Source organism: Thunnus thynnus, chromosome 21 (assembly GCF_963924715.1).
Source record: "Thunnus thynnus chromosome 21, fThuThy2.1, whole genome shotgun sequence".
NCBI lineage: Eukaryota > Metazoa > Chordata > Actinopteri > Scombriformes > Scombridae > Thunnus > Thunnus thynnus.
Window position 1 is genome coordinate 14,100,499 of NC_089537.1, and position 22,890 is coordinate 14,123,388.

The 22,890-nt window shown below is 41.7% G+C and overlaps 1 protein-coding gene across 1 annotated transcript in view; it reads left to right on the forward strand.

The window, feature by feature from the left end:
- The first annotated feature begins 328 nt into the window (after positions 1-328).
- kcnb2b (potassium voltage-gated channel subfamily B member 2b) overlaps positions 329-22,890 on the forward strand; it is an 84,354-nt gene continuing 61,792 nt past the window's right edge. The window contains exons 1-2 of the mRNA XM_067578090.1: positions 329-712; positions 1,818-2,532. Coding sequence (XP_067434191.1) covers positions 1,948-2,532 — 585 coding nt within the window. The 5' untranslated portion in view covers positions 329-712; positions 1,818-1,947. The remainder of the gene's footprint in view (positions 713-1,817; positions 2,533-22,890) is intronic.

A 22,890-nucleotide genomic window follows, 5' to 3' on the forward strand; every position in this document is an offset into this window, starting at 1 on the left:
AAGTGTGCACCTCAAAATCAACCTTTATGGGGACTGATATGATTTCTAAGATATGAAATAACAGTTATGACCTGTGTGTTTGTGTTTTTGTTTGTGTTTTTACTGTTATAATATCTTATAATAACTGAAACAATAAGGAAAAAAAATCTCAAAACAACACTCTTTACGTCCATACTTAATGTTCCTGCAGCCTGAGTTGAGAAATCTCGGTGTACGGAACAGAACGAGCTGCTTTCATTTTGTTGTGTGTGTGTGTGTGTGTGTGTATGTGTGAGTGGAAATGCGCCCCTCCGCTCCTCCTCGTGTAGTATACAGCGGGACACTCCGCAGTTCGCTTATCCCGTTCCTTCCCGTTGCCTTTTACGCGCACGACGTCTGCAGATACAGTGATCCAGTTAGAGCCCGTCATCTCTGCACGCACCAAGCTTTTGGATGAAGGCAGGACTCTTTCTCAGTGTTCCCGATGGCGAAGCAGCGTCGGTTCAGTCCTGGTGATCATTTTTAGAGGAAAAAATTCACGGCTTTTTTCTTTTTCTTTTTCTTCTCGACTCATTTTTAACAAAATGTGGGACGCGCGTTCTCTGCGCGGCGTCCGCGGAGTGCTCTCGGTCGTGGCCGCTTGACTAAAGGGGGGATCCCGGCTCCCTTTTCATCCTCTACTCCCTTAGGAAAAAGAGGAGTTTGCATGCAAAAGGTGGTTTATCTCGGCAAGGTGAGGCTGACTATTATTCCCTGCTATTAAAAAAAAAAACTGGATACCACTTTGAACACAGTCGAAAACAGAATTTGTGAGTTGTCAGTATAGATTGTTTAGACAAATTTACATTGAAGGTGTCGGGTTATGAAGGTATCAAAACCTCCTCCGATCACAAAATACGTAATGTAACAGGTTTGCAGCAATGTTTTAGAATTTATAGGACTGCAGAACAAGTCGTTACCTACGGATTATTAATGTGATGCTGCTTTACATCCCTCCCTACACACAGCTATTCATATTCTTGCATTTGGATAAGAAAATGCTGCTTTGTGGCTCAATTTTTTTTAAGAATAATCAGACAGAGCCAAATGTAAATAAAAACTGTTGCATTCAGGAACAATATAGTTTAGCCCTATTTATAATTAGAAATGGTTGCTTGCTTCAATTAATGATTAAAGACAAGAATGAACAACTTTTTAGAATATTTTTGAGGACTTATTAAGTGTAAAGGCAATTTCAATCAGTGTGTTAAATAAACATTTATGTACAGAGAATGCAGTGAGTTGCAAAAAATGTGACTGTAATCATCAGATGTGGCAGGGGAAAATATATTTAAAAATTAAGTTAAATAAGACAAGTAATTGCTGACATGCAGGGCTCTTCCATTCAAGCAGTAACAACATGAATGAATTTCAAGGCTCCTCTCAGTTCATTTGTTTTCTCAACCTACCACTGAGTCCCATTTTGACGATGGGCTGCATAGAAAGTAGTGCCTCAGCAGGAGTTCATTGCCTCACTACAGCCATAACCACGCTGGAGTGGAGTGCAAAGCAAAGCAGCCATGTTGACTGTTAAAACAAAATCATTGATTCAGCCCAACACCTTCTTAGAAATGTGATGAAAGGGATCGATAACACTGTAGCAGCTGCTACTATTTTTGACAGACAATATGAAGTAACAGGTGACTGTGTGCTTGCCCTGAAAAGAGATGATTTATTTTTCAATCTTTTAAACATGTAGTTGTGTAAAAATGTAATATGTATCTGCTTGGTACTGTTATTGATTTAACTAATCATCAGTCATCAGTCATTCTAACAAACTGTTTCTTCTCTTTCCTCAGCCATGGAGGGACTTGCCTAAAGAGGATCCAACATAACTCAGATTTTTAGACTTTTTTTTTTCTATTTTCTTCTTTTCTTTCTTAACATCTTCCCAGTCAAGTCTCCCTCCCTCTGGCCTTTTCCATCACCATGGCTGAGAAGCTTGGACCAGCAGGGCTCAAGCCCACCAACATCCGAACCCCTAACTCCCTTCCCCCAGAACCTATCGACATCATCCGCACCAAAGCCCGCTCCCGCCGAGTTCGCCTTAACGTTGGGGGTCTGAACCATGAGGTCTTGTGGCGGACTCTGGACCGGCTACCTAGGACCCGACTCGGCAAGCTCCGAGACTGCAACACCCATGAGTCCCTGATGGAAGTGTGCGACGACTACAGCCTGAATGAAAACGAATACTTCTTTGACCGGCACCCGGGGGCCTTCACCTCCATTCTGAACTTTTACCGAACCGGCAAGTTACACATGATGGAGGAGATGTGCGCCCTTTCTTTTGGCCAGGAGTTAGACTACTGGGGGATCGATGAGATCTACCTGGAGTCCTGCTGCCAGGCCCGTTATCACCAGAAAAAGGAGCAGATGAATGAGGAGCTGCGGAGGGAGGCAGAGACAATGAGGGAAAGGGAGGGAGAGGGAGAGTTTGATAACACCTGCTGCCCAGACAAGAGGAAGAAGCTGTGGGATCTCCTGGAGAAGCCCAGCTCTTCAGTTGCTGCCAAGGTAGGGAACTGAAACTGGAAGTGTGATCGCACCGCCCCCATCTCACATTTCCTGTTCACTGTCAAAGCCGAGCACCCTGCCCGGATCATAACACATTACAGGCACACTTATTAAAGGCCTACTCCCACCTGTAAAAATAATCATGAGTTCATCAATTTGAATCTTAAACACGCGTGTATTGTACTCTTATTAGATATTTTCTTGTGCCATCTGCCTGTTTTCCATCTTTGTAAGCGACAACAGTATTCAGGGGTGAATTGGTTACAGAGAGAGCTGCAGTGTTTGTGGAATTATTTGTTTGGATGTAATAGAAAAAAAAAGAAAATATGCGGATTGTAGGTTGACGTGTGGTGTATATATCTCAAGACAAATAACGCTCATATCAGGGTAAAGTGAAATTCACAGTTATGGCACTGATAAATTAGTCATGGAATCACTGCAGGAGCCAGATTTAGACTCCATTTGCTTTGACAAAATAATTGGTACGTGTGTCAGCATCTAGTGTTGCTTTCCTAGTCGGATGAAGTATGTCAGTGTAGACCAGATCCGTCAATGACTTGTGACAGGGCACATCTCTGGGAGGGAACTGTGCAAGTCTCTTCTCTCGTCTAGTGCTATTATGTGTCAGTCTTACTCACTGATTGCGTGCACCGGATCTGGATCCAACTGTGAGTTGGCGAAGTGACAGGATGATGTCAAAAGTTTGTTGCAGGTGTATCGATGAAGCCGTTTACTATATTTAATTTGAGCTCATTTATCCGAGAACTGAGGTAGTCATAAGTGCTTCTCTCTTCTTCCCACGTACCACATGCTTAGAAAAACTGCTGCATCAGTCACATACAGTTCGCGTTCGCTCCCTGAATCAACATGATAAATCTTACAGAAATTAGATAATTGTGTCGCAATGTCAAGGCTGTCCCTGGTGAAATGATGACATCTCTTTCAACTCCCCCTCCTCCTCCATCTCATTGCATCCCCGCTCTGACTCAGTCCTCAATTAGGTAGGTCAACCTTGATGAAATCCAATCACTGGTAATTTACGTTAGGTCTCCAGTATCCTGATCTCATCATTGGGCGGTGCAGGCCAGGGCTGGCCAGGATTATATTCCATGTCAGAGGATCATAAACACAAGGTCCTGTGTGTGACCAACATCATAACCTGATGTGCTGTACGTGCTGTGTGCCCTGATGGAAAGGATGTTTTCAGCCCATTGTGCCTTGTGCTTTTAAAATGTCAAAAAATATGGTAATGACACTGAATATATAAGGTTCAGGATCTACTATATGACTTCTAAAAAGGAGTACTGATTCTGTTTACCCCTACTTCATTTATTATATCAGGACGGCTTGTTTTCCCTGAATCAACTAGTGATTTGTAATTGACAAGGATCCCGCCTCAGCTTAATAATTGTATTCAGTCTCGGCAAGGAAGCTGTATATCACATGAATCAATTATAAGGAGGCTGCCAATATCTAATTTAAGGCAAACTCAGGTGACAGTGGTGGGGTAATTTGATCCGCTGTGCGATTTTTAAAGTGATTTACCTCCTCAGTGCAGTCCCCCTGTTCTCCAGACATATCTCAGTATTGCTGACCTGTTCACTTTCATGTGGGGGGAAGCCTGTGAGACCTTAAAGGGAAATCCCACCCTAATTCAAATTGCATTGACATTCTGCTGAGTGCTTTTCGAGGAGATCTTGAACGTGACTTTAATGGTTCAGCCCTGTGATCGTGCTAAGGTTATTCACAGCTGAAAGTACCTTTGGAAATAGGCTGCCAGGGCTGCTCCACTGTCAGATGACTGCTCCCCGAGGTCAGGGAAGCCTTTTATAGGGCACGAGCCATGCAGTGAGAACCCTTGAAAGCCCTTGACCAAGAAAATGCCATTATTAGGCTGGTACACAGCCATGTGCTATACAAAGCAACCTGAGCCCTTACACACATTCTCTCCTTCCTCTTTTTTTCTCTCATCCTTTTTCTTCCTCCCTTACTCAACCTTAATCAGATATTAGAGCCCAGTCCGCTGATGCATGGCACCTATGGCTCTCTCTGCCCTTAAGTAAAGGTTAAGCATGAGAGGACTGACCTTTTCAGCAGGGTCAATTTAAGCTAGGATTACATTCATCAGCGGTAACAGTAGCACATGCTTTGGGAGAATGGGCAAACTCTCACACAATGGGAAGAGATAGAGACCAAGTAGACATTGTGCCAGGAAAACCGTCCTCCACAACTAGTGAAGGAGGCAAGGTAGTGAAAGAGATAGTGGTAGAGGAAAGCCCTGAGAGAGAGTGATGTAACATGTGCAGTCATGTAAGTTACGCCTCTGGGTGCTGAGCTGGATGTTTGCAAACCTTTCCCAATGAATAATGAATGAAATGGTCAAAACAAAGAGGACACTGCTAATGCAGTGGCTTCTCTGTGTTACTGCGTGATTTTTGGTTGAGTGCCTTGTCATGTGAGGGGGAGTTATTTTATGTCCAGTTCTATCTAGCGCTTGGCTTGGCTTGGTACAGGGGAGGGTCCAGAGGGAAAAGTGAGAAGTTCACATCGCATTAAGCCCCACCACAAGCTCTTGTACACCTGCAATATCCTCAGTTTGGGAAATGTAACTGAACATAAATGTTTAAAAATGAAACTGCAGACATTACTCACCAAAAAAAGATTAAAGTCGCATCAACAGCAACAGCTGGGAGCCTCTTTCTTAAGGGGTTGAGTGGTTCAGCTAGTAGTATCTCCACAGTTCATAGCCACTGGTAAAAGACTGTCATGTGCTACTAAATTATGTAAGATTAGAGTGGCAATCATGTTTTGAAAAAATAAATCAGATGTATGTTTCCATTGTTTCCTTGCCGTAGGCTATAATTTCTATTAATCCAGTAGAATGCGTCATCTTTGATATTGAGCCAGAAGGATTTGTGCTGTCCTGACCCTCTTTTGTTTACAATGAGTCACGGGTGTAGTTGTACAGCAAATACACTTAGCACAAGCTCATGCAAGGAAGCCCTATCCAAATTGTTGAACTGCTTTAAGGAGTTTGTTACAGCATACAGAATCACTGTGAAATTTGCTTTTATATTTCCCTGTGTAAATTTATTACCATTGCCAATAATCATTCCTGAAATGACAGATCTCGGTGTGTAAAACTTGCAGATGTAGTTTCTAACCTGCCTATATTTTTCCACTGGAGGTATATTTTGTCAGCGTGGTGGGAAATGTGATTAGATGCCTCAGACGAATTTTTTTCTGTGTTCAGAAAAACAGAGCGGTACACAGAAAATTGTGTAATAAATATCCACGCTTCACCAAGTGTTTGCTACCCCACTAGTGATTTAGTGAGAGCTTCAGCATTAACATATGACTCAGGCTGTGTTCCTGGGTTCATAGATGAATGCTATTAGTTTACATGGATGCTTACAGTACTCAGTCTATAGTTTGTGATTTACAAGAGCAGCATCTTTTTATTTTGATTTGCGTCCATGCAAAGCTTCAGGATAGGCTTTTCTGAATATTAACAATATAAAATATTAAAGCTGTAATACACTGATCGCTCTAAGAGAAGAAACATTTCACTGTTTAGGTTTTCTTCACTTTAGAGTCCATTCAATCTGGACAGCCCTGGAAAATAATGGCTGAGGATTCAGAGCATTTTAAAGAGATCAATGTTCCCACTTGCCAGACATTTCAAGTTGGGGTTTTTTTTATCTCCCCCCCTCCCTAAATCAGCCATGTTCAGCTCTGTCTTTGCTCCTAATGTAGATGTGCACCATTACTCTTTCCTTTATCTAATAAGCCAGTCTAGCTAGTGGGAATGCTAAGCAAGGCCTGCATGGGCATAGTCTAGTGCTGTTTGGTCCTCCCACGCTTAGACACAGCCAAAGTCAGTCCACCACAGACACTGTTGTTGATGAAGATGACACAATGTGAGGAAACTGTGGCATAATAAGGTACTGTAACAGACACCTCAAATGCCAATCTTTGTGAATGTCAGTGCTGTCATCTGTCTAGAAGCAGTGCACCAGCGAATGCACAATACACAGTGTTCATTTTTGTTTGTTGACTCATCAAGTTCTTCATAGAATCCCGGTTATGTGACACAGCAGAAGTGACAACATTAATGCACAGCTTAAAGTGAGACAGGTGAAAATTCAATTAGGACGCTGCTGTACTGTAACCTCACAGCACTTGGAGCTGTTGTTTCAGATCACTGCAGACAGCCTCTTACTCTCCATCCATCTGCTTCCTTCCAGGCTTTTACATCACTAAAGAAAGTGTTTGGCCTTGTGTGTATATCGATGTAGTTTCTGATAGTGGGTGAGTCAAAGATGAAGGGTGGTGGGGGTCGGGGAAAGTGAGGGAGAGGCCTCTAGTCAGCATTAAGTCCAATGTTCTCCATTCGCCCCTGGGTCAAATTCAAGCAGCAGGTCCGCTTCCTTGTGTTTCATTATTATCCTTTTATCTCTGCATGAATTGCGGTGGGTCTTCAGAAGGTTAAATCAATAGGCATTGACATTTTATGGATCAAATGTTCTCAGCTTGTTGGGTAAATGGATTTTAGTTACTTTTTTTCCCTTATTTTGTGAAAAGCCTGCCCGCTGGATGTTGACCTTGGCTGTAGTAGCCCTTTGAAAGTAGATTTTGGTTTCCAGTCATAATTCAGAAGCATATTTTATTGTTTCCCAAGTCAGTTATTTATTTCAAGGTGATGCTGCTGTGCAAGTTGATAATAAACTCTGATCTGTATGAGTTATTATTATACTACATTATCTTATTTGGCCTTTAACAAGTTATCAGGATGCATTACAAGAGTGCAGGAGTGGAGATTGTCATTTAGGTAGAGTACACCTTCTCCCTTCCTGCAGTCTCCCGGTTACATAAGCCTTCCACTAGGCCTCTAATCAGTACAGCCTAGCATTTAGGCACCAGCACCTAAATCCTCTTTACCCCGCAATCATAATCAGATAAGAGAGAACCTCCTAGATTACAGGTGGCATGAGTTCTTATAGTCTCTGCATGGGCAGAGGCAGCAGCATGTATCATCTGGATGTTCCAGGTCACACTTTAACCCAGCCCCCTTGTCTTCATAAGTCACCTGCAACATTAAGATTACCTTACGTTGAAATTGATGTTATAATGTTCAGTTCAGAAATATTAGAAGATATTAGGGGTAAAAGAAAAATGAAATCTTCACAGGCTCTTTAGATGGCTACTGCTAACTAACAAGCTTCTCCTGTGTTCATTTCTGTTCTTCAAATTGTACTCTTGTGTCAGTTTCATCTACAAAGAATAGCTCCAATTTGCTGTTAAGATGCGCCCTCTATTGTTTTCATGAAAAGTGTCTCATTTGTTGTATATACAGTGAATACTCGCCATTTACTCACTCTAAACATGAATTTCCTCATATGGACAACAAACTGCACTAGTGTTGTAAGCAGTGGATAGAGCACTTTCCACTCTCCACAGTTTTGTTAGTGTTGTTTGAATTTATAGTTATGTTACCAAGCAGCAAATATCAACTTTCATAACAATAGCATTCTGTGTGTTCATTAGAACTGGGGCATTTGCTGATAGGGCAATGTTACCTGACTGTAAGATAGTAAAATCACTTTAAAAGCTATGAAATGATGCCTTTTAGCTGAAGATGTAGGATCAGATCTGTTTACATTCAGTGAATTTACACCCAAGCTGTGGGTGCATTTGATTTCTGCTGATAGTGTTGATGGACCACTCTGTGAATAAAAATAGAAATGTGCTGTATGTGACAAATGATACTCAAGGGGAGCATTAAATCAACCGTTAATCACACAAAAGCATTTTTAAATTTAAATGCTCTAAAAACTGTGCTGGTGTCAGATTATCTCCCACTCTTAAGAGGCCGACTAGATCTCATTTGGGTTATTACAGCAGAGGTATTCTAAGGTCATATTTAAAATGAAGAGGAGATTAGGACACTGCAGCCCTTTATTGATCTAAATAAAGCTTTGTATCTGTAGAGTTTCACCTGCATGGTTGAAAGGGAACATTTGAAGTGGAGAGGAAATTGTTGAGAGAAAGCTATTGATGCTGCTGACCCCGAAAATTCATCCACCTCAGTGTTGAAATCACGCTGTTGTACTTTTTTTTTTTATCATTTCAGTACTCGCTGATCAGTGTGTGAGGTAATTGCAAAACACACATCCATCCTCTTCTCTCTTTTTGCTTTGCTTTGCACAAATAACCCACTGCTGCTTTCTTCAATTTTCATGATTACCAGTGGGAACATTCATGCGGAGGAATTACACTCTTGATGCAGCTCAGTGGCAATGGTGTCCCAAAAGAGCCTGCTGGTCTGTCTTAGGGCTTATTGCGCTTGACCATGCACATATGATGACATAATTAAGGGAAACTCATGAGGCATGACAAATGCACACTATGCTATCCGCACAGTTTGAGGACTAGAGAAGGGAGAGAACAACAGGCAGAATTGGGTTTAGTGGAACTTCAGTAGAACAAGCAAAACTCTCTTTAGCGCAAGTCTAGTATAAACAACATGGCCAATACAAGCCAAGGCTAATGAGTGGCCAGATGGTATGAGAAGCCTGATGGCTGAAGTCTCATTAGTAATTCTACTGTTATATATTTTCTAACTGAACAATACTCATATGACATAGGGGCTGCAATGATTATTTTCATTATCAATTGAGCTGTGAATTATCATCACCTATAAAAGGTCAGAAAGGTCAGCTGCTCTTAATCTCCCAGACCCCAAGGCAAGTCTTTGAATCGCTTGTTTTGTCCGACCAACAACACAAAACTCAAAGATGTTCAGTTTACATTGATTTGAATCAGAGAAAAACTGCACATCTGCACATTTTAGAAGCTGGAACTGGCAAATGTTTGGCTTTTTGTCTTTATGAATGACTGAAATGATTGATTTCTGTTACTCAACCAATCAGTAAATAAAAAACAATGCCACATGCCCACCACATACAGCACATGTGTGAAAGCATTTGTTGCTCTATCATCAGCATTATTATCTTTCCTTGGCCTACCAATTCTTGTTACACACTTTTTATAAGTTGCACACATAATGCCTGTTCAGTCTGCAAAAAGTCCAAGAAATGTAAAATTACAAAAAGCCTCAGGTCTGAGCACCATCAAAGCGAGACATAAATCCCACTGAAGGCTGGGAGTGGCTGCGGACCAGCAGCGAGCAGCAGCGCTGGCTGGCACTGCCAGCTTGAGTGACACTCTGGGTAAGAGGCTAATGTGTCCCTTCCTCCTCCCGCCTTAATCTCTTCCCTGTCCTCCTGCTCATTGCCTCCACCAGCGTTGCCTCTTTTGAGCTTTTGCTCACCCTGTCTTCAGTTGTTTTCCTAGTCCCAGAGGGTATCAGAAATCGGGGGCGGTGGAGAGAGGACAGGGGCTAAAGGAGAGTGATCTTTATAAACGCTATGAATACTGGGTATCTATTACGTCCTTCAGTGATCCCCCCTTTCACACAGACACACACACACACACAGCTCACAGCTCACAGCCAGTCTTCCACATCACTACACATGCATACAATAAAACACATATTATGCCCTTGGTAAGCATGGCACACAAGCAGGCGGTCCCACACACACACACACACACACACACACACACACACTTACATCTCTTTATCTGAAAATATTCTTATACTGCTGAGCCAGCTTTCCTTGGGTGCCACAACACAGTCAGTGCCACATCGTTGTCTCCATCACTCTCTCCATGCCATCTCTTTTTCAATATCCTACACCTCGTCTCCTTTCCCTGTTCACCACCCCAGCTCCTTTCATAGCCTCCCTTTACATTACTTTTTTTCTCACCATCGCCAACAACGCTCCATTTCCTCTTATAACTTCCTGTGCCCTTTCATCTCTATGTTCTTTTTTCCCGTCCCCTCCACATTTCTGTCTTCATTTTCCTCACAGGGTGTACGCTGAATTGTGATCCTGCTCACTGCTCCATGTTGGAAGCAGTGATAGAAAGTGCATTGGTATTCATTGTGGGGTATTTCTACATTTGGCTCTGTATCAGTCATGTTTATGATTCAGCACCACTCGTCAGAGAAGTACTTCCTCAGGTGTCTCCACTTCGTGTTAGCTACCAGAGCTGCAAGCAGCACAGTGGTGCTCTGCTGCTTCTTGATAGAGAAACTGAATGGCTTTACATGCATGGCCAATAAATGCGTAAACCATTCAGGCACCTTGAAAAATGACTAGTGGAGAAACTAAACCAAGTGATGCACATTGAGAATCCTCAGAAAACAAAAGGGATATCCTTTAAAGGCATGGCAGTCTCCTCCAACCAAAGAAAAACCCTCAAAGAAGCTCTTGAGAAGGGAAAAAAAAGGAATGTGTAATCAACTTCATTTTACTTGTTTCCTCGGAAATGCTGTGTTTGTATAGTTTCCATGGTGACCGTGGTGTGCTATGGTGACTTATCGACACCCAGGGAGCAATTCATCTCTATACAGGCTGTGTGAGAGGCAGAGCAGCTGGTACATCAGCCCCCACAACCAACCCATAATGCAAATCTACAGGAAATGCTTTTGCTCTACCTCATGAGCACGTTTTAGGTCTCACTGACTTAAAGTTTCCCTCAGATTACACATTTTTTCAGTTGGATGAAGTGTCTTTAAAAATTTGTCTGTTTGAACAAAATGCTTAAATAGTTCTGACACTGAAATTACCTCTTTTTGTGCAGCGTAGTGTTTGAATGAGTTCAGCACTCGCACAGCTGCTGTGATATGACGAGCGTAAAATACCTTCGATTTTAATTGCACCAAGATGTAATAATCTGTTCTCCTCTGTTTGAGATTGTCTGAAGAGAAGTGAGAAGCAGGCAAGTTGAGTTTGTGTTTATGTGAAAGAAAGAAAAAAAATGGTGTCTGCCTTTCTGGCGGCCTGGCTCTCCAGACCAATCATAATGTCTCCAGAGCATCAGAACAGAACAGGGACTTGGTTTTGTTAGATAGAAGATGATTAATTAAGAACTTCTGCTCTATGAAGGAGCCTCTGAGGACATACAAGAGAGAAGAGACAGATAGTGCAGATCAGTGGGAGGTTGAAAAGAGTTGAAGCCACTTGTTAGCCAATGCCTAGCGGATACTGGGTGACGAAGCAGAAGCTATTGTGATTGGGTGTTTCATCACCACCACCACCACGCTTTTCCTGTCTTTTTTCCTATTTTAGCTCCTGTGTTGGACAGCCTCCATTTTCATAAACTGTCTTCCCCTCTTTCTCACTTCGCTTTTCTCTCATGTCATCATCACTGTTGGCGTCACTGTGGGCTGTGCTGCCAGCTGTTTACTGTCTCCCCGCACCCCAGGAAGTGACAGAAGAAATTATTATATCGCCTGCTCTTTGTTGTGCATGTGGGCCTCCCATGTCGTCTGCTGAGCCACAGCGGCGCTTCATTGCTGACCACAGTAACTCTGCCTTGCTTGAAATGCTGTGATGCTCCTTAAAATTCACTTGCTTGTCTACATTTGCTATCCATGCTGAAAAAAGTTAAACAAAAAGTTGCAGTTACAGTTTAATTACAATATTTAACTATTTCTGTGTGTGGCCCAAGGTATTTTTTACTTGTTTCCACAGTTTTAAAATATGTGCCAAGAAAATCAAACCAAAGCTAAATGAACTAATTTCACTAGTATAGACAAAATAACATTTATTTCAAGAAAATTGTTATATGGATTTAAAACTAAAATCACCATATTGGATTTCACCTGGTCAGGTTTTGCTCATTTTAGGAAAAAAAGAGAAAATCTGTTTCAATCACTAAATTGAACAGTTCCTCTGGCAGCAGGGTTCCTATTACTCAAACCTTTCTACAACCCAGAGGTCATAGGTTTAACCCCGGCAAAAGCCAATGTGTGAAATGCGAGCCAAAAATGAATGGCTTTATAAACTCTATTCATCCCGCTCTTCCTATGTCATTTAGTTTTCACCCAAGCCACTCATAAAATCAGTAAATCTGTCATACACATCACTAAACAGGCTGTCAACTGGAACTGTCCATCTGTGTGTCTAGTCAGGCGAGGTGACAAGAGGCATTGATACAACCGTTTAGCACTCCAGTGTGATTGTAATCAGCTTACTGCCACTGGAGACAAGAACCCGGCTAGCCAGAGGGCGTGCAGGGACGAAGACGCACACTCATACCATGTGACCCGTGTCAATGTCAGGGAACCAAGCAGTAGGTCAAAGGATCAGCGTCTGACACACCTGAAAGGTCACACCGGCTTAGTGGTTTTCGCTGGTGTATATACAGATGTGGGTTTTGTCCACCGTCTGTACTGTAGGTGAACATTTGAAATGTGTGTGTGTCTTGAAAGTTAAAAGAGACTCTCTGAACCTCTTGAGAAGAGTTGTCAGACACGTCACAGCGCAAATTTCCTCGGTGTTCGTATGGGGTACTGCCAGGTAAAAAAAAAAAAAAAAAAAAAAAGGGTCCGTCTTCCATCACTGCAGGATCAGGGAAGATTTTTGTCTGCTGGGTGTTGACATTTTGTAGAAGCCTTGCCAATCGATAGGTATTGACCGGTGCGCTGAAAGGCCCACCTGTCTCATTTTATTTCACAGCACAGGGCTGTGTACTATGTACAGTGCAAGTGTCATCTGAGAAACAGGAGAAGCCTGCTATAGTCGTACCAATTTCTTATATTTGCTGTTTCACTCCCTCGGCTGCAGATGATATCATGCATTTATGTCTGGAATATTTTTCTGAATGTGCTACTTTTACAGCAGCACACCTCTTCTTCTTTACACCTGCTGTGATTCACTCTCACTGGTTCTTTTTATGTCCTTCTATGATTATCCTCATCTCTTTTGTGAAATCTGCTTCCTCTCCTCCTCTTCTTTACCCTTCATCTTACCCTAGTATGCTCCAATCATACACCCTTGCTCCCAAATCACTCCTTTCCTCTTCAGTCTGCTCTTCCTCCTTTCCAGACAATCTTTCATACAAACCTTTATGGAGCTTCTCTACCTATTTTTCTTTAATTTGCCATGTGCTACTTTAAAATTAGCCTAACCCATAGTGCATCTGAGTTCTTCCCAGCAACCGTACTTACCAGTGCCGGCCAAAGTTTCTGGCCCTAGCCCAGCTAAAGATTTTTGAAGTATACTTGCTTCGCAATAAATCCCCCTTAAGTAGCGACAGTATCTAAAGGCCACCTAGCATTCTTAAGCATCCCTAGTTTTCGCCCCCTGTTCCAAGATAATGAATAAGGTGTCTGAAAGCGAATAACAATACTAATGTTGATGGATGACTGTTGATACAAGGCAAAGTAGCACCAGACTCTGTCACATTTCCAGTGTTGCTATTCTCGCCTTTTGAGTGGTTGCTTTCCCCCGCTATACAGTAAGTAGTCTTGCTCTATTTGAATCACACTAATACCACTTTAAAACTGCATTAATGTTGCTATAAAAAGTCATCTAACGCAACAGATAGACATCATAAAGCTTAGTATTAAAAATGCTTAACACTTGCTGTACTTAGAGGCAGATGCAAAGCTCACCTCTAAAAATACCAACACAGCGGCCAGTCCCACCACATTATAACACACCGAGCGAGAGTAAACAACAATGTGTAATCATGTGGAGAATATAACCTGAAAAGCTAGATTTTCTCTTCTCTGGCTAGTCTCAGAGAATACTGGAAGAGATTAGAAGGTCTCATTTAAACATATAGCTGCATTGTGAATGGGTAAAGGCTAATGCGGATTATAATGTGAAGCATTAAATCGGGTAAGGCAGTGATTCATCCACCCTTGGATGCATGATTCATCCCCCTCTGTTATTACTTCAATATGTATTTATTCCCTTTCTTCACATGTCACAGCTGATGAAACCCTGGCCTTTAATCTTTGTTAAATTCAGCCGGGAAAATGTGGAATTTTATAAACACGCTTCCAGGGCAATATTTTGGTTGTTTGTGCCTGTGTATGTATGTTTCAGAAGACATACTAATTTAATGTTGAAGCGGTCTCAAGCACACAAGCCTGCATATGCACAGACACCATTGACTGAGGAATGTTATATTCAAGCAAGACAAATCAAAGCCAAAGAAGATAGCATGGTGTCAGTTTCATTTCCATTTCTTACACGACAATTTCACAAATTCTCTTGAAAGATGAGGAGGCAGCTGAAGAGGAAGACAGGGATGCATTAATCAAAAGATTAACATTTATCTGTGTTTTCTCTGATGTGTCCGTTTATTTAACGTTAAAAAGCATAATTTTTTTTTGTTTTTGTCTCATTCCTCCAGTTGAGATTCGCCTTTTCATTTATATCTCTGAGTTTACCACCAGATTTACAGGTTTATACAGCTGATGGATCTCCTCAGAGTTGGAGGAATGTGTCTGGAGAAACAGCACACACTTTGGCAGTGGAAAGTTGTGACTGGGGAATGCTGTTTATGTTTAATAGTTTAAAAGTTTAATAAATATTAATTTAAAGATGTTTACCATTTCAGCATGTTTAAGAGGTGCGCAGATTTAATCACGGCAATGTAATGTGTCTTACTGAACGCAAAAAAAAATTTCCACAAATTACTCTTTTCTAATTGAAAGCCCAAGTCTGCCTTCTTGAAAGGATTAACTCTGGTGTAGAGAAGTATAAATCCAGCCTCCTGTCTGTCTGACTGACAGGCAGACACACCCCCAACCTGATGTGCTGCCTGCTACCCTAATCCTCTCTGAGGACACCACAGAGTCTAAGGACAGAAATTAACCTTCCTGTTACGTAGTGTCAGCCGCAACGCTCCGCCTGCCAGTCATCACGACAGACACGCGCTCATGACGGCGACGACTCAATTAGCATTGCTGCCATATATCAGATTAAGGCTAAACAGGGCCAAAGGCGGGCTCATTAAAACGATTGTCTGTTTGGCTTGTCGAATAGAGGGCCAAGCAGAGGCTTAAATGGGGAGGGTTAGAGTTGCTGAGGGACACTGTGGATTGCCAGGATTCACAGCCTAATCTGGAGCGATTGGCTTCTCTCTGTCTCCAGGCTGAATAAATAAAATCAGAGAAGGGGAGGAGGAACAGGTGGAGGTGGACATAAATGAGTAGTTTTTTTGCTTGACCTTAACAAAAAAGTGGAAAATAAGTGTTTTTTTCATAATTTCATTGAAATCTACATTTCAGTCAACATATTAGTTTAGATAATCATTCACTCAGGAAACTAAAGTCTTTTACGCTGTGTGATTTTGGCCTGTCCCAGACGAAAGTTGGGAATTATGAGAGAAACGTGATGAAAATGATGGTCCTAGATCATATTGTGAGAAAAAGCTGCCAATGCCGATTTAGAACTCTGGCGATGAAAAAAAGCCTGAGTCTGAATTTGAGTATACTGCCAAGCTAGCGTAATGCTATTGATAAAAACATTTACCTCAAATTCACTTTGCAAAGTCAGCATTTCATGTTGCCTTTTTTAGTCTGGCAGCAACAGACTTCAAAGTCACCTCATTCTTCTCTTTTGAGGTTTTTCAACGCACAAAAGTGCCAACGCTATGGCCAAAGTTTGTTTACCGATGTGCTACATTTTTAAACATAAGAGTGGCACAGATGAATAACCTAAGTAGATGACGTGGACCTAACCATACTGTATTTACCATCTGAAGATATTGTAGAAATTATTAATCATTTAAAAACATTGTCAGAATAATTCAGGATTTTGCAGTCGGTCTTGAGATGTAGTTCTTCAGACACCAGACACATATTGAGTTTGTGGACATACAAGCCTTCCATTTCTCTTTGGGTATGTGTTTGTTTGTGATAACGAGAGTGTCTTCATGCATGTGTGCCCCCATTTTTTCCTCGTTTTCAGGTAGGGAAGCCTGCATCCCTGCAGAAACAGACTCGCCTTCTCATTGGTCCCCACAGGGCCCTGTACTGAAAGATGCAGAATACGCAGCATGCAGATTACATTAGTGTGCACAGCATGCATGTGTGTGTGCGTGCATGACTGTGTAGGAGTGCAAATGCAGCACGCAGCAGCCAGCCATGTAGAACATTGCATGGACAGCATCATGCAAAGCACGTTGCAGGTCAAGCGCTCTGCAGCAAACGTGGAGCTCCGTTCACAAGAATACATTAAATACAGTCTCAATAGAAAATGTCAGACAAATTTCTCTTTAGTTCTTTGCCCTCTAGATTAAACATGTGAGCTAACGTTTTGCTGAGACAGTTTTTTTTTTCTATGATCTTGGATAATATGATAATAAAATCCTATCAGCCGTAGATATCTGCTCTGCGTTCTGACAAACTCATTTGTATCTAGTAGCACCAGTGAAGCTCTATTCTAAAGGAGAGTTAGTAAGTGAGATATGAAATATTGATAGCTTGGACATTTGCTTGAATTGCAACAAAGTGCTTTCAGACACAAATGGGGAGTTTTGGCAAAAGAAAGCCAAAAGAAAAAAAGAAAAGAAAGATAGGGCAAGGACAGGGAAATTCCATGGAGAGAGGGGTGAGCTACAGTGTGTCAGAGTAACAGACTGTAGCAGTCAGAGGGATAAAAGCCTATTATGAAAAAGTGTGATAGACACAGCTACACAGGGATGGCGCTTTGGTTAAGGCTGTGACTCTGTGACCATAACAGGGAGGTGGCACCAATTGTCAAGACTTTACTGATAGCTTCAGGGCTCGATCCTCTCCTCTCTTCCTGCTTGCAACTACAGCCAGACTGTTTGCTGCTATGTCACACAGAAGACTGAACATTGAAAAACACACAAACAATACAATCAATAGCTCCTAAATATTTCCTAACTCAATTTATTTGATTTTTGGTTCGATCCAAGACTTTAAGCAACATTGCTGTCAAATGAAATAATGTTTTTGTCTATGTAAGCTGGCAACGCCCCCTCTTTCTTGGTAACTGCAGATTGAGATAAATCTTTAATGACCACGTGTATGTTCAGCCTTTGCCTTCAACTGTACCACTCTTTGCAAAGTGTATTTTCCGCTCTTGAAATGAAATGTATTGCGGCACAGAATGCTTTTCCACAGCTATGAGTGGATGTACAGTAATCTCCCAGCTTATGCATCCCCCCCCCCTTCTCCACATGAACTCTTTTTCACCTGACCAGTCCTCTGTGTTTGAAGTTCAAAGCTTCAGTTGTACCTTATATCTTTCTGTTTATATATATATGACACCTATTTGTGTTTGACAGGGCATAATGTACTGTAGTAACAAACACAGCCACAGAGCCAAATCAAGGTGTCAGATTCGGTTTAGGACTTTGAAACCGAGCTGTCGTCACATCAGAGAATAAATATTCTGCGATGTGGAGCAGTGACCCGCTGTACCTGCACCTTATTGGTGCTGTGAAACGCATAAATTCCTTAAATTCCTTTTTTTATTCCTCTCATTCCCTTTCTTCATCTCCTTCCAACCTGCTGCTTTATCTTTCTTCCTGCCCTGATGCCAATCCCTTTTTCTGGCCTCTATTTGCTTCCACCCACACACCCACCCACTATCATCCACTCCTCTATCCAGCAGAGAAAACTGCCCTGCATTTTACCTTTCCCCCATGGAGGACACTATTTAGAACCTTTATCATCCCAAATTTTATGTTACATTTGTACTAGCGAGCTAGTTAATTTTTCATGTGACCATTTTTCTCAACAACACCTGGCACCTGAATTTGTTTTGTCCTGAATGTGACCTCGTGTGATTGTGTGTGCATCGTCTACCACAGAGTGAACTCTGAATGACAAACCCATTGCACGCCACCTAATCTGAAGCCATCGCGTAAGACAATTTAGGCAAATTAGCGAGTGAGCCGTGCGTGCGCCGGTACTAATCTGGCATAAACATAGAGTGAGCTATTTAAAGTTCAGTTTCCACTGCGACAAGTCAAATTTAGCGTAGCTACAGAAGTGTATGGATATCACTTCATCATCCTGATAACTTAATCCCTTCTTTGTGTAGTCATGCTAGAGACAGAGATGGAGGGGATGGAGTTGGAGGTTGGATGGGTGTGAGTGTGTATTAATAAGCTCTTGGAACTCTGGCTGGAGCAGAGCAAAAGGAAAATACCGCATATTTCTGGAGATACTGGAAGGTGATGGAGAGGGAATGTCCATGATGGGCTTTGATGGATGGCAACTTGTGTTTATGCTTCTGGTTAAAACAGATTTTTTGAAACTGTTCAGAGAGAATGGGAAACTTGTCTGAGGTTGAAGTTGAAGCAGCTTCAAAAGAGGCAGAGGGAGTGTTCGCCTCAGATAGTGGGGTGTTTAAACACAAAGTACTCCCACACAACTGCTTCCAAGAAACTGAACTACCCGGTGAAAGTGATGTTTACTTTATTCCAAAATAAACTCTCTGGCTATGGGGGATGTGTGTATAAGTTTGTGTCTATGTGTGAGTGTGTCTATGCGTGTACGCATTTTTCTAAGCTCTATCACTACTCACAGTGCCACTGATTAACATTTAATCAAGACTTCTGTTGCACTTTTCACTACAATTATGCTTACATCCTCATGCAGGGCTGTATCACTGACGGGTGGAACATACTTATTGCGGGACGGGATAGGTGAGGTGGGATTTACTGTACTGGAACAACTGATGAACTGTGGCGCAGTAAACAAAATGTAAATGTGGGGATGTAAGATAGGGGAGTGAGAGAAGCATAGAGAGGAAGATCAGAGGGACCAGCAGGAAGTGAAAGAGAGAGATGAGGGAGAAAGAAACGAGAGATGGTTGGATGAAGGGCGGGGGGACTAATGTGTCCTTCATGGGGTGAGGCTGGACAGAAATGGCTCAGCGTGGAGCTAAATTGACTCCATTACAGAAGCAGCGCACCGGAAAGCATCAGTGACATCACCCACCCATCCCAGACATGCAGTTACAACTCTCAGAGGGAATGAAGGGAGCAGCCTATCTGCAGGATGCAGGAACCGCTGTGGTTTAGGCATGTTTACTGCTGCTTTGAATGTTTTACACGTGACACTGGGGGGAGAACAGCATGTCAGATGTTTTCCTACATGCTTGTGAAACAGCAGACACAGTAAACATGTGAATAGCATAGGTTCCAACACAAAAAGTGCAACCACAAACATTTCTTCACTGGTGTAGTTGGAGTGAAACATGCAGGCAAATGTTGATATTGACTATTTAAATGCATGTAGGGTGTGTGTACTGCACTATAAGGGCTGCAACTAATAATTATTTGCATTATAGATTAATCTGTTGATTATTTCAATTAATTAGTTAATTGTTTGGTCTAAAAAATGTCGCAAAATTGTAAAACCAACAATTTCCCAAAGCCCAGGTTGGCATTATTCAAGTGTTTGGTTTTGCGAGACCAACATCTAAAGCTATTTAGCTATACATCATAGATGACAGTACATTTTCCTAATTGAGAAGTTCTAACCAGCTGATTTTTTTCTCCGAAAATGACTTAAAAGATTCATAGATGATCAAAATAGCTGCCTGTTGTTTTTCTGGTGATCGATTAATCATTTCAGCTCTACGCCTCATTAGCCTTCATGTACATGCATTTTTGTGTGTTTGAAAGATTAAAAATGCTGCAAAACATTATGCATCAGAAGAAATATTACATGCTGGGTCACAGATATTTCCATATATTCAAATTCAGTTAGTCCAAGTTCAAAATGGAAGGCAACATCTGCTATCAGGCTTGGAGACAATTTCATATTTCAATAATTCAAAATGATTTATCAACTTTCAGTGAAAAAGTGAAAAAAAACATACATCTCCCACAGCAAGTTACAGTATGTATCAATATTGGAAACATATTAACATGGTTATTTTGTATGGCAGGCCACCTCATGCATGCAATGGTGTCTTCGTGTCACCTTACCACCTTATCTGGACTAGCTGGAGTCTGTCTGCATGTTGCCCGTGTTTCACAGAAAACAGGTGCAGTTTTTGAACAACACATTCAACCATCAACACCTGCACTAAAAGCAGAGCAACTGAATACAAGATGTAGTTAAAATTCTGTGCTAAATCCTACCTGCCAGAATGGATCAACAGCAACGCACAATGGAATCCATATCGTCTCTTTTCCAGTGTCGGATTGCTCATGCACAGGCTTAAGAGAAGGTCATGCAACCACAAGTATGCGAATCACATGCCATTGTGTCATGTTGCTTTGTGTATTTGTTCTCTAATAAACAATATGGTTATATGCTCATTAATTAAGCCTCGTTAATGATACGGTGACAGATTGTAAGGTTCAAATTAATCTCTTGTGTCCGACCTTGCCTCCTAATCTGGATCAATTCAGTTTATATGACAACGTACCTGGTTTCAAATGTAATTTTTTTTTTTACATTCTGCCATTCATTTTGTCTTCTTCACACTCTGTTCCAACTGTTGACTCATACCATTGGGGGCTTCCTCTGAGTTCAGACCCCTCAGCGTTATTTATAGAGGCAGAAAAGACAAGAAGGAAGATGTAACCAAGACAACAGTGGATACTTTCACGCTTCACACTGGATTGGGCTGAATGGAAAAGAAAGCATACAATTATGTCTCTTCCCTTACCGCGATACAGCTGCCTGATTATAGAGACAGAACATGCACAAGCTGGTGAATACATCCAAACAGAAGCAACTGCAGAACAGACTGTGCAGCATGTAAACAGCTTTTAGACAATAACATCTCATAAAGTAATTCCACTGGCGTTTGTCTTTGTATCGTGCTCATGGATCGACTTGGTGCCAAACTTATCTGAAACAGCGCTGCCATTGGCTTAGACTGCACCCCCTATTGTTCAAAAGAGGCAGCACTGAGTAGTCTCTTGGCTTTAGGGATATGCAACAGTCAGGTAATGAACAATGAACAAGGGCAGAAAAATATGGTATGCACCAGTGAGCGACTGATTAGAGGAGGTTAGAGGAGTAATTATGTAGCTGTATAGAGTAGTTAATTAAAAGGAGCAATTGGCAGATCAAGCGTGTTAGACACACAGAGCACAAGATGGAGGCGCCTTCGCCATGGCCCTGGCCAGGACAGTGGGAATTGTGCAGCTGCGTTCTCTCTGGCCACTGGCCCAGGCCTCGGTTTGTGCCCATGGCCTCTCCTCCATTTCCCCGATCAATCCCTGGTCATTCCACAAAGCCAGAGCACCTGCTGTCTGTTCCTACCCGGATTGATTTCCATCTGGTCTTTTTTGAATAAGCTAGGGGAAGACAAAGGAGGGACACCCTCTCATGGTTAATGCAAGAGAACCACGTTGTCTACTCGTCTCATCTCTCTGGCCCATTACATTATTGATGGCTTTTTCCAAAAGAATTGCACGGCTACTGATTCCAGCCAGCTGGTTTTGATCCATGAGTGACAGTCATAGATCATAGGTCTCCTTCAGAGGGAAACCTTTGCACAGAAAGGTCCAACTATCCTTCATAGCAAAAGGAAGTGCATGTCCTGTATATTATATTTCAAAATTAATGCAGCCTATAGTGAAATATTTCCTTGAATCTCTTGTTCCTGAATGACATTTGATACCTCTAACTAAAGCTTAAGCCTTGTATTTGTCTCACACTGTCATCTTTTGTGTTGGGAAGAGCAACAACAATGGAGATTATAATATGGAATTGAGTTTGTCATTGCTAATAGTAATTAGTGCATCAGAAGAATACGGAGGGACAATCTGGTCTTTACAATTCACTTAACCCCTATTATCTGCACTGATTTGATCTAGTCTCCCCCTTACTCTCATTAGAAGTGTAATTATCAAACAGAGCCCCAAGACACAGAACTGGAGCACAACATTTGGTGGAGCAGGATAGCTCTGTTATCATAACTCTATTAATTAGGCACATCCTGACTCAGCATTTTTTAACTGCTCTGATGTTCTCTGAGTGAGCGGGGTACGATAACACTCTCACTCTTCTCACACCTGCATCACCGCGCCTCTGTTTCTGGTGTACCTGTTGCCCCTGTCATCACAGTGTGACATTTGGGAAGAAATATAACTAGAAATTGAATTTGAATCATTTATATTTGAATTTGAATTGCTCGACCTGAATAATTGCATTAAAAAACTGAATTTGAATCACATAATTTGAATTTGTATTGTTTAACTTGAATAATTGCGTTGAAAAACTGAATCTGAATAGCATGATTTGAAATTTAATTTACTAGTTTGGAACTGAATTCCAATAAACTTGAAACTGGATGTAATATTATGAAATTGAAGTTGCTCTGAAACTGTATTTGATCCTGAGTGAAAATTCAACTCTGTATATACTTTCACATTCAGTTCTTGTAATTCAATTTCAGCTCACTGGGACACACATCTGGTTGTTGGGGAAGAGCAATCAAATGCAAATTCACAGAACTCCTTTTCGGCCAAACAGCACCTATTCCT